The sequence below is a fragment of the Schistocerca cancellata genome, chromosome 3, assembly GCF_023864275.1.
Source record: "Schistocerca cancellata isolate TAMUIC-IGC-003103 chromosome 3, iqSchCanc2.1, whole genome shotgun sequence".
NCBI classification, from domain to species: Eukaryota; Metazoa; Arthropoda; class Insecta; order Orthoptera; family Acrididae; genus Schistocerca; species Schistocerca cancellata.
The window spans coordinates 246,599,523-246,614,226 of NC_064628.1; the positions used below are offsets into that span (position 1 = coordinate 246,599,523).

The 14,704-nt window shown below is 40.4% G+C and overlaps 1 protein-coding gene and 3 non-coding genes across 4 annotated transcripts; all 4 read right to left on the bottom strand.

The window, feature by feature from the left end:
• Positions 1 to 933: 933 nt before the first annotated feature.
• LOC126174879 (tRNA N(3)-methylcytidine methyltransferase METTL6) lies at positions 934 to 14,246 on the bottom strand. Its single transcript, XM_049921295.1, has 6 exons — positions 13,374 to 14,246; positions 13,027 to 13,192; positions 7,845 to 9,830; positions 7,590 to 7,621; positions 7,256 to 7,282; positions 934 to 1,091 (listed from the first exon to the last, which is right to left on the bottom strand). The coding sequence occupies exons 1-2, from the start codon at positions 14,033 to 14,035 to the stop codon at positions 13,030 to 13,032; spliced, it is 825 nt and encodes a 274-aa protein (XP_049777252.1). The 5' UTR covers positions 14,036 to 14,246; the 3' UTR covers positions 934 to 1,091; positions 7,256 to 7,282; positions 7,590 to 7,621; positions 7,845 to 9,830; positions 13,027 to 13,029.
• On the bottom strand, positions 7,348 to 7,430 carry LOC126178703 (small nucleolar RNA snR60/Z15/Z230/Z193/J17). The gene has a single exon (XR_007536576.1). It is a non-coding gene; the product is annotated as a small nucleolar RNA snR60/Z15/Z230/Z193/J17 (small nucleolar RNA).
• LOC126178700 (small nucleolar RNA snR60/Z15/Z230/Z193/J17) lies at positions 7,687 to 7,769 on the bottom strand. Its single transcript, XR_007536574.1, has one exon. It is a non-coding gene; the product is annotated as a small nucleolar RNA snR60/Z15/Z230/Z193/J17 (small nucleolar RNA).
• LOC126178702 (small nucleolar RNA snR60/Z15/Z230/Z193/J17) lies at positions 7,943 to 8,023 on the bottom strand. The gene has a single exon (XR_007536575.1). It is a non-coding gene; the product is annotated as a small nucleolar RNA snR60/Z15/Z230/Z193/J17 (small nucleolar RNA).
• Positions 14,247 to 14,704: the final 458 nt, after the last annotated feature.

The following is a 14,704-nucleotide window of genomic DNA, read 5'->3' on the forward strand; positions in this document are numbered from 1 at the left end:
TTTTATTGTAGTAACAAACTAAATTTGTCAGAAATTGACATGCTTTATCAGTACAGTCATCACATTGAATACAGAGGAATTTATTTAGCAATAAAAGTGAACCACCAAAATGGTAACAGTAATACCATATGTTATAAAATACATTTTCTTCCTATCCAGATTACAATATGTTCTGAACCTCTCAATTCAAATCATTGATAATTTAATTATATAATTCTGACCCCATTTGAAAAAAAAAAACATTGGGCAAACTTTGGATCAATCAAATTAATGGTATAATCACGTGTAACTATTATAACACACAAGTTTTCAAATGAAACAGTTATAATTTAAAAGAATGGATAAGACTTTTTTTGTGATTGCCATAGGGTTGCTCCCTTTCCAAAAGATTGGTTCGCTTCTGCCATGAGGCTGTAAACCAATTCCATTATTTTGGACTTCTTTGATATGTTCACAAACAGCTCTGCTTTCTTCCCCTTCCAATACTGTGAAATGTCTGGGAAAGCTTCAGGCTCAGTACGTAATCCCCTGGTACTTCCTCTAAACCAAATTTTTCTGTTGCCTTACCTCCTGCACATACAGAGAAGTACATTGAGCCAGACAATGTCCAACGTTGCTGTGATCCTTCATGATTTCCTAAAGTTTTTTGCTATGTGATGAAAGCAGTGGGCTAAATCTGAATCTGCACCAACATCACCTCATGGAGTAACTGCCATCATGAATGGTGTGGATGTGATCATCCTCATTTGAATTATACAATTTCTCCTAACATGCTGCACAAATATACCCACCCAGTTCTCTACAAATTGCAGAAGCTTCAGACATTTCAGAAGGTAATAACATCAGAGAAGTACCAACTGCCACCAATTTACAGCTTCCAAGAAAACCTCAAACACTCTCCAATAATCAAATTGAGTCTAGTTTCCACATGACATCGGCTAAGTAATATCTTAATGGTGTGTCCTCATCCAATTGACACATCATAGATGTCACCATATACAGCCAGATGTGAAGATTCGCAGGATTCGTTGTCAGTTGAAGTTAGAGTCCATATAGTTGTCATTAGGTCCTACAAGATTTCCATTACTAATCTGCAAATAAATCAATATTCTCAATATACATTTCGTCATTGCTTGAAACATCTATATCAAGAGATAAATCATACAGTACACTTTTAAACAAGGGAGTATTTGCACACAATTTACACCAGTATGATATTTTTAAACGTTGGAGGTAAAAGAACTCCATGCTTAATAACTTCATGTCGGTAAATGCACTTATGATCCAAAATATTACCAAATAAAGTATAGATGCAATCATTTGTGTATATGCATACTTTTGTCTTAGTGGAGCACCCTTGGCAGTAGCCAGAAGACCCCGAGACTCAAAAAGTTAATACAACTGCCAACTCACCATATGTTTGAACAGCTAGCACAGAATGGTGGCAAGGCTGATTGCTACCCCTACCTAATGGATTCTTACCAGTTTTTAGCATTGGCATGATACTTTCCCACCAGTGTGACAAGAATTCACCATCAGTCCACATGCAGTTGAAGATGGCAAGGTGGTGCTGGTAATCCGCTTAGAGATGTTTAAGCATTTGGGAATGGAGGCAATCTGGGCCAGGGGATGTGTCAGGACAGTTAGCAAGGGCACTGAGAAACTCCTACTCACTGAAGGTAGGCATGGAACAAAACAGGGGTGATTTTCATTCCACCCACACAAAAGGTGGGACAGTAATTTTCAGAAGCAGAGATGTGAGCACAATGCTCGGCAAGACACTGCAATTATGTCTGGAACGGCAGATACAGCTCCGAATGTAGAAATTCCTGCAGGGGTCTGATAGCTGTAATCGTCTGAGCTTGGTCCAAACCTGCAAAGTAGAGGTCTGTGTTCCAATGAAGGAGACTTAGTGTCCCAAACACTCCTGGCTTCTGTCATTTGATGAGTAGATGGACCTGGGCACAGAGCTATTTGAAAGCAATGAGGTTCTCCAGCAAGGAGTGGTGCTTACGACACTGGAGGGCCTGCCTACTGTCTAATGGCTACAGTGATTTCCAGCAACCACCATGGCACTGATTTCCACTTCGGGGGGGGGGGGGGGGGGGGGGGACAAGAGATTGCAAATTCATCTGCAGCAACAATGGTAGTAGTGATGGTGTGGATCACCTCATCGATGTTGCCATGCAACAGAGAGATTCCACAGTGGTAGTGAGGGTAAAAGCATCCCAGTCTGCCTTGGTACGTGCCCATCTGGGCAAGTGGCCAGATGAGGGACACTGGGGGTAGGGACAGGAGTGGAAAGTGGTCACTACCAAATAAGTCATCGTGAGCTCTCCGGTGGATAGACAGAAGGCCAGGATTGTAAACTGTAAGAGCAATGGCTGATTATGTGCAATATGCCACACTGAAATGTTTGGGGGCTCCTGTATTTAGTAGGCAAAGGTCAAGTTGAGTTAGTAGGTCCTGAACATCTTTACCGTGCCAGTAAGCTTGGTTCCAACCCACAAAGGGTTATGGGTGTTAAAATCAGCCTAAGCAGAAAAGGTGGGCGGGGGTTGGGATATTAGTGCAGCCAATACATGGGGCGGCACTTTGCCATCTGAAAGGAGGTAATGTTACAGATGGTAATTTCCGGCGCAGTCCTCACCCTGACAGCCACAGCTTCAAAAGAGGTATGGACTTCCCCTGACAGTCTATCAAAGTCAGTACAGTTTTTGTAGTACCCCATTAGCTACGAAGGGAAGGGGTCCGCATTACAGGAAGCCAGGTTTCCTGAAGAACAACACAAAAAGCACGTGTAACACTAAGAGGTGTCTTAACTCAGCCAGGTGGGAGAAAAAATTGCCGCAATTCCACTGGAGGATGATGCTTTCTGGAGTTGAGGAAAACATGTAGTGACCAAAGAGGCATGTTACCTCACTATGACCTGCTGCAACCAGCTGAGTATTTACGCATCCATTGCCATTGTGGGTGAGGTGTCAGCGAGATCCAGGTGCTTGGGGGGGTGGGGTGATGGAAATCTCCACCTCATCCTCAGAGGCAGAACTGGTAGGGTGTGGTGGTGTTGGGGCCACCGGGTCCTGTTTCTTAGCAGACTAATTTGATTGCCTTCTCACGTCTTTAGGGGCTTGCTGGGAGGACCTCTCAGAAGTAGCTTCAGGCATGAAGGAAAGACTGAAGCCCTTCGTCCAACAGTTTGTTGCTCCTTCAGCCACTGGCGGGTGTCCACTGTGCCATTAATGGAGACCTTGAAAGGTAAGTCCCAAGGGACAACTTCCGTGCGAGGAGCCAGAGGCTGTGGACTCTTCAGCTTTGAAGAGGGGACCACTGTCCCTGGTTTTGAGGAGGGGGGAGGGTATTGCACCCTAAGTGAGTGCTTTGGGAGCAACAGAAGGGAAGGTGACCCAACCACCAAGGGGGTGGATATATTTGGGCTGCCCAAATGACCAACTGTAAGTGGCAGAAATTTCTGAACTACTGCCACAAGTGAGGAGGAAGTCGATGTAGCTGCAGCACATGTACAAGGGTTGAATGAAAAGTAACGCCTCCACCTTCATTAATTGGGTTTGGATGGGAATATTTTAATAAATGAAAGTCAGAAATAATCCTTATAATACGATGTTTAATTACCAATATTCACTTTCCCACATTATCACCAGCCAATTGGATACATTTCTGCCAACGAACAAGTTTTCTGAAGCCGTCAAAGAAGAAGTCAACACTGTTTCCGCAACCACAGTCTCTCAGTAAACACAACGTCTTCATCAGAAGCATAATGATGTCCCCACAGATAGACTTTCATTATCACGAACAGATGGAAGTCTGATGGTGCTAAACTAGGACTGTATGGAGGATGCTTGTGCACTTTCATGTTCAGGAGTCAGCATCCAGGTTATCCATCGTGCACAGATCTTCCAATAGCCAAGCAAAGCAATGTGACCCACACGTTCTTGTGAAATGCCAATTGTACTTGCAATTTCTCTGAATGATACAACGATCAACCTGAATCAATATGTCAACATTTTGCTTGTGAAACTCTGTGGTTGCTGTCACAGGACTTCCAACTGTCACGCAGGTCAGATGTTTCCGCCTCAACATCTTTAAACTCACTCACCCAATGATACACAGTACTCACATCAAAAGAATTACAATAAACTGCTTTCATTCTCTGATGAATCTCCTTTGGGGTGACACCTTCTGCTGTCAAGAATTCAATGACTGCAAGTTGCTTAAATCGCATTGACCGACTTTCTGTGCCAAGTTACACACTTTACACTGTAACAACCATTCATTCAATGCTAAGGTTGGTTGGTCTGTTTGTTTAAAAGAGGGGGAGGAATCAAACTGCTAGGACATCAGTCCCTCGTTCCAATTAAAATTATTCCACAGGAGTGGGAATAAAATAATGGAGACATACAAAACACACCTGGAAGAAAGGAGAAAACCAAAAGAATGACAGAGGGCAACAAACACTAAAATGGACCAAATCGGACAAGTAAACTACAGAGACACGCAAGATACATGTAGAAGAGATCAAAACAAGAGAACAGATTACCATGGGTGGCCGACCATGAGAATGAAGAGGAGAAGCCAGCCACTCTGCAACACATTAAAACCTCGACCCTAAAAGCACTAGGGTGAGGACACAGAGGGACAAAGGACATGCACTAAAATCAAATGATAAAACCCACCCTCACGAATAAAAGTTAAAACTAAAGCTGCTGTTGAGGCATTGTTGCCCAACACTGAAGGTAGGGTGCTGGAAAAGTTAAAAGTCCACCGCAGAGCAGCTAGCAGTGGGCAGTCCAGCAAGAGGTGGATGACTGTCATTTGTGAGCCACAGTGACACTGAGGTGCGTCCCTGTGATGGAGGTAACCAAGCATTAGCCATGTATGGCCAATGCGGAGCCAGCAGAGGACAACTGATTCCCTGCAAGAGGACCGCATAAAGGACTTGTGCACATTCGTAGTATCCTTAATGACAAGCAGTTTGTTGCATACTGTTATGCCATTCAGTCTCCCAAAGCTGAAAAACCATGGCGTGAGACAGAACACAGGTGTTAAGGAGATGCCCATCTCCAAAAGTGATTTCCACATAGCCTGTTCAGCAAGTTCATTGCCTGGGATTCCAACGTGTCCTGGGGTCCACACAAACACCACTGAACAATGGGACTGTTCCAGGGCACACATGGACTCCTGAATGGGCACTACCAAAGGATGGTGATAGCTTGTAGCTGCTCAAGGAGTCAATACACAGGAGAAATGACTCACCACGGCATGAGCGGATGTGCTAAAGAGCAGGAGATATGGCCGGCAGCTCTGCAGTGAAAACACTGCAGCCATCTGGCAAGGATTGCTGTTCAATATGTAACATACGGAAAGCCTACGTGACCATCAGCCATTGAGCCGTCAGTGTAAACCACTTTAAGGTCCCAGTACACGTCGAGAATTGAGAGGAAGTGATAGCTGAGAGCTGCAGGGTTACTGGAATCCTTAGCGCCACGTGAAAGGTCCAGGAGAATCCGTGGCCTAGGTGTACACCTTGTAGGAGTACGTGAATGGACCTCAAGGAGAGGTGGTAAAGCCAAGTACTCCAATTCACACAGAAGGGACCGGACAGAAAACCACAATTGTAAACCCTGATTTGGGCTGCCGATGCAGGAGATGAACTGCCGTAGTTGGCAAAGGGAGACAGTAATCCAAATGCACAGGGGAATGGGTCAAGAAAACAACACTGAGGGCACTGCCGAACCACAAACCATAGTCAATGCAGGATTGAACAAGGGCTCTTGTACAGCTGCAGTAGCATATAGCGATTTGCACCCCAGTTGGTGTTGCTCAGGCAGCAGAGAGTACTAAGGTGCTGCCAGCACTTTCGCTTAAGCTGACGAAGGTGAGGCAGCTAAGTCAATAGGGCATCTAAAACCAGTCCTACGAATCGACATGTCTCCACTACAGTGAGTGAATTGTCATTAAGGTAAAGTTCTGGTTCCAGATTAAGGGTGCAACGCTGTCAGAAATGCATGACAAGACTTCACGGCTGAGAACAAAGATATGTGCTAGAGCCCATGACTCTTGTGAATGGCTCCCTGTAGGCTTCACTCAGCAACACCAGTACTGGAGGAGCAATACGAAATGCAGAAGTCATCCGCATACAGAGATGGTGAGACTGACTGCCCTACAGCTGCTGCTAGACTTAATAGCACTAAAAATAGACAATACCGAGCCCTGCAGAACACCATTCTCCTAAATATGGTGGAACTATGGGAGGCACCAACGGACACGGAAAGTACAGAGCGAGAGGAAGTTTAGGATAAAAATCAGGAGCAGAATCCGGGAACCCCACTCAAACTGACAAGGATATGATGCCATGTCATGTATGCATTACGGAAGTAAAAAAAAAGTTGGCATCTGGAAAAGACTGTTCGAACTTCAGACTCGAGGGATAAAAGATTATCAGTGGTAGGGCAACCCTCGTGGAAGCCACCCTGACATGAAGCCAGTAGGCCACATGACTCCAGGACCCAACCCTTTTTAGTGAGGCTGGAGCTTCGGTAGCTACCCACATCAAGCAGGTTTTGACCGTGTTCGAGCACCAGAATGATCATGCTCTCCTGCCATTGCGATGGAAAGACAGAAGGTTCTTACAACTGTTTCTTTATTTTAAGCAAGTTGTTCTAATTGATTACCTCCACTAGCATCTTACTGTTAACATGAAAACCCTAACCCAACAATTATTTTCATTTGTTTGGACCACTAAAGGAGCCATCTGAAGATGGTGCTTGTTTGTGCTCAACTGGCTTCTGTCACAGCCACATTTATTTTACTAAAATGGTATCAACTAATTGTCTACCCACCGAGAAAAAATTGTTTCCCATTCAGGAGACTATTATATGAAAGTAAGTTAATGCACATAAATTTTTCTGAAGTTTAAATAGACTTATTTAATAAGTCCAGTTTATATTTGACTCACCATTGTACAATATCACTAATACCATTTGCACTTCCATTGTGAATTATGAGCTATTTCGGCATGCTAGATATCTAACATTTCTTCGCAATTTTTTGAGCTATAATGGAAATATTAGTAAGTATAAATAAATTTACACACAGAAAAAACATATGTTGTAACTGTTATTGGCAACTGAGTATGCATCGAGCTCCACTGCTGCTAGACATGTGAACTGTTAATACTGTTCATTGTCTAACTATGAAAGAGCACTACCTTTTTTGCAACAAAATGATTACTTACCCTTCGTGTTACTGGCACAGCATTCACCTGAAATGAAATAAAGTGAGAAATTACAATCAAATATTTTTTTCCAAAATTATTCTGCACTTCACACACAGCATCAGTTAGGAGCGAAAGACATAGGAATACATATCACAGCAGTTCATCTGAACTATTATTTCATCATAGTTTGTATGTTTAATAAAATTTAAGTTTATGAACTGTATATTTTAAAATATTCACTGCCAATTATTTTAATTAACTCTCCTTACACTGTCACCCACACTACAACAGACCTCAAACAACAACACATCAATTGACTCCTGCTTTATGAAGTAAAACATGTCCACCTTACCTTAAATTACTGCAACTGCCTGTGTGTTCCATCTGAAACAAGACGAGATAGGTGGTTTTACTGTTCGAAGTTATAGTGTAAATATCCAATAATTTAACAGGCTTATCAGATAGGAGCGAAAGACATAAGAATACATATCAAAGTAGTTCATCTGAACTATTATATCATCACATAATCCAACCCAAATATGAAAATCCAGATTGAGCCACTTCCCTGGACTGGAGTGGAGCCCCCCCCCCCATCACCCAAGCTTACCTTTAATTCACTGCACCCAATTCATTTCTCCATCTGAAACATAAGACGAATAATAGGCATTATCATCAATAATATTTTCAGCAATTATTGCATCTTACACGCAACAGTCAGATAGGAGCGAAAGACATGAAAATATATCACAGTAGTTCATCTGAACTATTATATCATCATTGCAGACAAATATTTTGGCAAATTTTGATACAATACGAGACTTGTAAGATCTGGGAGTACGTATGGTCAAGAAAAAAATTCCCAGCACAAAGATGCTTCTTACTGAGTGAAAATACACTTTCCCAGATGTATGTAAATCCCCCCCCCCCTTGTTAAGTGACAACATGCTGTCCCTCAGAGCTGTAAAGCTTATCAATGTTTTGGAAAGATCTTTGATGCAGGGCAACATGTATACTGCATATTTTTTATTATGGAAGTATGAATTCGATCAAATACAGCATGGTAGTTTCCAAAGCACTGAAATCTAGACTTTCCTGCATGGTACACTTTTGTCGGCCATATCACGTGATCCACCAAGCAATGACAGACATTCAGATCATAGGCCATGCTATGTAGTCATTGAATAACACCACTTACAAAGCAAAAACACACAAATAGGAAATTTTTTTGCCACTTTTTCCAAGAGTGTGGTTAGTCAGAATCCTAAGAGCACAGCTTAAATTGCAGCAACTGAATATATCTGACGATCATGATTATAAATTTCACTATTGTTCACACAACTCTTATGAAGGATAATTAGTTTCTGCCAATGGCAACACTAACAAAATTCCTACCGAAACATGTAAGTACGCCACTGGTCCTATTCTGGAGTAGACTAATGCCTATTTCGTTTCTTTAATGAACAGTCGTTTTTAGAAATTTCAGAAAAAAATCCTGGCAAACTTAAATTATATCTTGTGCATTTTGCCTTAGACAAATTATTTTTGACATGCTGGTGAGGGACATTTCTAATTTTTCTAGATAAACACATTTAATTGACTTAAACGTTAAATTAGACACGTCTCAGACCTGGAGTTAGTATTGCCCCATTTAAATGCAGCCACGTTCAAAGTTGTCAACTTTTGTAACTTCAATTTAAATAAAGATAACTAACAAATGCATTGTCTAACAATGAATCAGTGATGCAATGTACCATATCCTGTTCTGAAAAACATGTAAGAATAATTGATACTTCAGTATGTCAATGCAGCATACAGGCCACACGTAATAGTGAAGTAATGAGTATCAAATGCTGTACATCAACATACAAATATTAAATGTATTATTTTAAGCAACCAATATAAGCTTCATATGGGATAATTTTTGCAATCCTGAAATACAGAAAATCACATACTTCACAGGACAGTTGGCAATCCTAACTTCGTAATGCAACACTGAACACTAGTGTCTAAGTACCCTCACCCCTCCTAATCCACAAATAGATAAGGCATAATTACACTATTGGCTGGAGCATTTGGTACACTGCTGCTTGCATTACACACTGCTCCACCACCCATACATGCACACCACTACACACACTGGTAAGAATTACTGTATTCTGAACACTATTACAATGAACCAACAAATTTAAACCAAAAACCCATTATTAGCATGAACCAGCAAATTTCAACCACCAACTCAGACAAAATTTTTCCGAAACTCAAATGTAGCAATCTATAAATGCTTACCTTTAATGTAATTTCCATCAAGACCAGCTGGCACACAAAATTCACTATCCAAGGAGTACAGATAGCTGTCTACCCATACATTCATACCATGTGTCAAAATGTTATGACCTTTTCTTCAACATCACATATGTAATATATTTACATTTCTGATACAAGTATCCAGGCATCTAATAGTGGATATGGCAGGTAACATTCACCAAGCATCTGCCAAACCCAAATTCTTCCATGGAGTGCCATAAGGCACAGCACAATTCATCATTCCAAATAACTTGTCTGCAGCACTATTTTGACACTGCTGCTCTCTACCCTGTAATCAAAAAAATACTGTAAAACCTGGATATACTGTTATTCTTCAACTTCTCTATTATAAAACACTCAGATAGAGCTAAAGTCAGCAACAATAATCAGCCGCTTCTCTTTCACATCACAGAACTGAATATTACACTCAAGTATAGGAGACAAATTCACTGTTCAGAGGTAACGCAGTAGTGCTGCTATATGTTTCTCATAGCTACAAGGCTAGCCCTAACTGTGTGTGTGTATGTGTGTGTGAAGATGGTAAGGGGATGCATCTACATCAATAATCTGAAAATCACATCTAAGTGCCTGGCAGAGGGTTCATCGAACCACCTTCGCAATTCTCTATTATGCCAATCTTGTATAGCGCACGGAAAGAATGAACACCTACCTATATCTTTCCGTACGAGCTCTGATTTACCTTATTTTATTATGGTGATCATTCCGGCCTATGCATTAAAAGCATACTTATCAGTAACCAACAATAGATCCATAACAACGATGTGAATGGAAGCTCTAATATCCCAATTCTGAAACTATGTCAAGATATGAAACTTCCTAAAAAGCAGCAGTCAGAAACCTGTTGCAAATACTGCACAATGTATGAAATTTTGTTGGAAGTTGTTTAGGATAACCAAATCCCCTGTCCAACCTCCAAATTCAAACTGTGTAATATATATTGAAACAGCAGTGAGCAACCTGCTGCATCAGTAAGAGCTTACAAAGTAATGATTAAAAAATACATAAACTTTATCAACATGTATTATATATTTAGGCCTCATGTAGGTAAAGAATTGATTTCCAATTTATGTCCATGGATACAAACAGCAATGCAATACCTTGCCCCATTTAATCGCAAATCATGTGATCACTAACAGTGGTTAACAGACTTTCTTGCTTAAGAGCCAACAACATTGTGGGGAGGTACCTCAGGCCACATGTGTCACTAACTTAATAATTGGTAATCTGCACATATTAGTACATTATAAACCAACGATAAACTAGCTATAGTAAGAGCATGATTCGCTGGCTATCGTTAGAAGCTGGCACCACTCTGAACATTTCGTGTCTTCTGATCATTTCAAATCGCCGCCAACCTCAGTGAACCCAAAAGTTTTGACACTAATTGCCCAAGTATTGTGAGGCTTTTGTAAGCAACTGATTAGTTAATAGCAGTAATTTTCCTCATGTAAATGAATTATGCAATATGACACATGATCACAAATGTTTACTAAATATTGGGAATGTCATTTATCTTGTTCTCATTGTGTTGCATTACAATAGCCTTAATTTCATTTCATTTTCCTTGCTACAAGTATGTACTTCATTTACAGATAACTGTCTGTATAATATGCATTCACAAATCCATGTCTGAAATTTATATCTTAGCTGCTGATCAGTATGAGTCACGTCAATGAGTTGTCAATATTGGAAGACCAACAACAAAAACATTCCCTCCCCCCTCCCCCCATTGAAACAGTATGTTGTACATAACTTGCTTTGAATTTTTGATTGCCGTTTTTATGATGTATCTTTCCTTGTAAACTAATCTAACAATAAAACTGGAATTTCACAATTTACATCTTCATCAGATGCTAATAAAAGGTGTGGAACAGATTTTTGTTGAAGGTCAGTTTCTGACAATTTTTCATTTTTGTGCTACCTGGAACTGCTCTATTTGTCTCAAATTTTAACCGAGACATTTCTTGAGTAGTTCTTAGAACTAGGGCAAATTTCAGGATGTTAGCTTTTACAGTTCCTGAGAAAAGGTACACTATACCCAAAAAAGGCAGTTTACAGGAATTCACATTAGAAGTTTTTATTTCAATTTTTGACAATATTGTTCTACCTATAGTGACTAATGCTGTCCACATCCATTATCTTTATTCTCTTCATCTTCCTGGAGCAATCTCTTCCCCTGACTCCTTTGCCTAGACCACTCTTGCATTTTCTTCTTCTGCCTGAGCTTTGCCCAGCTAACACTTCCTCGATTCTTATGAGTATCTTCAGTGAGAATGCACCTAGAGGGAATCCTTGTCCCTGCAGGCACTTAAACCTACCTGCACTTCCACTACTAAACACTAGATCACATCACATGCAGCTATCTTCAAAATAATTGAAGACACAAATACTGTTTTTGGACAATGCACCCACAAGACGCGTATTATAAAATACAGCTGAGAACTGTGGGCCATACAAATACTAGATTTGATGTTTATGGATATTAATTGCTACATGCATATTATCAAATACAGTTCAATCACAGGCCACACAAATAATTGCTACATGCATATTATCAAATACAGCTCAATCCCAGGCCACACAAATACTCGATTTGGGCTCCATGCAGCCCGCAGTTTGATGACCACTGCTCCAAGGCCATGATGAGAGAGACGTACCGCCCTTATGATAGAGACCTTGGCACTACATTTATGGCTTATTTTATGGTTGGTTTGTGCGTGTGCGAGAGAGAGAGAGAGAGAGAGAGAGAGAGAGAGAGAGAGAGAGAGAGAGAGAGAGAGAGAGATTCATTTCAGCTGGACAACTAAAAAATATCGAATGATTATCTGATGGAATGTGCTCTCAATCACTTTGTTCAAGCAATGATCACTACATCTGACAACATTTAGAAACTGGCTTTATTGCAAAGCAAGAACCACAACATCCAGCAACATTTGTAAACTCTTTAATGTGTAAGTGCAGGAAATTAGTTTCAAATTCAGTGTCTGCATTCCTCTAACACATTTTTAATGTTTCGTTTGCTCACCTGTAGTGCCAGTTGTTAATTCAAAACCTCCTTTAACACAATGTTGGATTCCATCATTCCAAAGCTAAAATGTCGTGCTTTGTAGATAATGCATTAATTTGCATGCTAAGGAAAATCAAACAAAGCGTTCATCTGCTGACTGATCTTTCATCACGTTCTTCTATGTGGGTGCCAATCTCAATCATTTGAAAACACACACACAGACACACACACACAGACACACACTTCTACTTAAATAATCTGTTCCATGTAACAACATTAAAAGGAAAGAAAGGTGCAGTCAGGAAGTTAGATGTGGGGCAGCATAGAGGCATGGGGAGGAGGCACATCTGCTAAATTGAGTATACAGACATGAACTTTAATACCATCTGTTACTACAGTCTCCCAACCAAACAAAAGAATACCTTTTTCCCAATAAACTATAAAACTAATACTTTACCTATTATGGAGGAACTTTTCTGAATTTCCCTTGAATAAAAATTCTGGGTACATCAATTTCTTCCTTTTTGTTAACTGTTCGCCTGTGAATGTATGAATTAGTGGTTACTTGAAATCCAGCATCTTTCACTAACTGGTGAACTTCTTCAACCGAAAAGTAATAGCTCCTGTAAATGACAAGTTGGAAATTTCATAGCAATTGAAGTACCCACTGTTGCTCTACAACAGTTACAATGCGAAGAAGTCAAATTAATTTTACAGTTGTCTAAGGCCTCCAGCAATGAAATTAACTATCAGATCTGTTAGTATTAAATCAACTATATATCAACCAATGTAAAATGCGCTTACCTTGTACCGTCCTGGCGCATATAAAAATTTTCCGCTATTTTATTTCCTGCTTTAAACCTGAGCTGTGCCATGTCGTAAAGACCATAATCTCGAAACAGAAGAATTCCTCCTGGCTTCAACAATTTAAATAATGTCCTCAACGTTTGCAAGAACTTATCTGGATGAATAGCAGAAAGTACGAAAACCAATGTTACAATATCGACTGATCCACATTGTAAATAATGAAATATTTGATCAGTTGTTATGTCCACCTGAAACGCTTTTATCTTCGTCTCGTCGTACAACGAATGCGACTTCACGTATTCTATTGCTCTGGGCGAGAAATCGCATGCATAAATGAACAGATTCAATTTCTCCTCAATCAATGGATAAACGAAGTTTCCCACTCCGCAACCCACTTCTAAAAGAACTTTCGATCTTTCACTTGCAGAACACTCTGATAATTCACTGAATTCTCGAACAGTCCAATGTCTATCCTTAAAAAAACGCGTGTCGTTTCGTTTATAAAAAAGATCCCAATTCTTCTTTGCTTCTAATTCTAATTTCGTTGCCAGAAACTGAGGAACTAGTCTGCTATTTTGATTCTCTAATTTGCTGCGTTCATCTGCTGTCAACGTTCTTTCCACTGATCTTTCATCACGTTCTTCCACGTGGGCGTCCATCTCAATGATTTGAAAACACACACACACACTTGTCCTACTTAAATAGTCTGTTCCATGTAGTTGTTCTATAGATTACAACGCACAGAATATCAACAGGTCTGAGAGAGAAAAAAAAATACAATAATACTTTACCACCGACACGGGACACCCCACATGTTAACGCCTCAACGCACCACAATCCAAATGAACTCCTCAGCACTACGCAACTAATCAGTAGACCGAAACCTATCAGACTTCCTGTTCCGGTCCGGCTTCCAAGAGCAATTCAATTGGCGCCACTGCTAGCTCACACTGCAGTGGCGCCATGACGTACAAAGGTCAACATATTTATGTGCATGGACATTAACATCAACACTAATATAAATAAATATAGCAGCACCTTCATCAACATCTTTCAAAGTTTTGGCATGTCCCTATTGCTCAATAATGGAACAAGAGTCACTACAACGACTTCATCATCAGTAATTGACCATGTGCCCCCAAATATGGACAGGGAAAAATGTGATGTAGCTGTAAAAGATCTCGGACTATCAGACCATCTCTGTGAAATAACAACAGTAAAATCAGGCATCGAATCATTTCCTAAACTACAAGCCTAGCCTACCAACGACATCTATCACCAATGAAAATAAAAGATTTTTCAAAAGAGCTAGAAAAACAAAGCTGGGA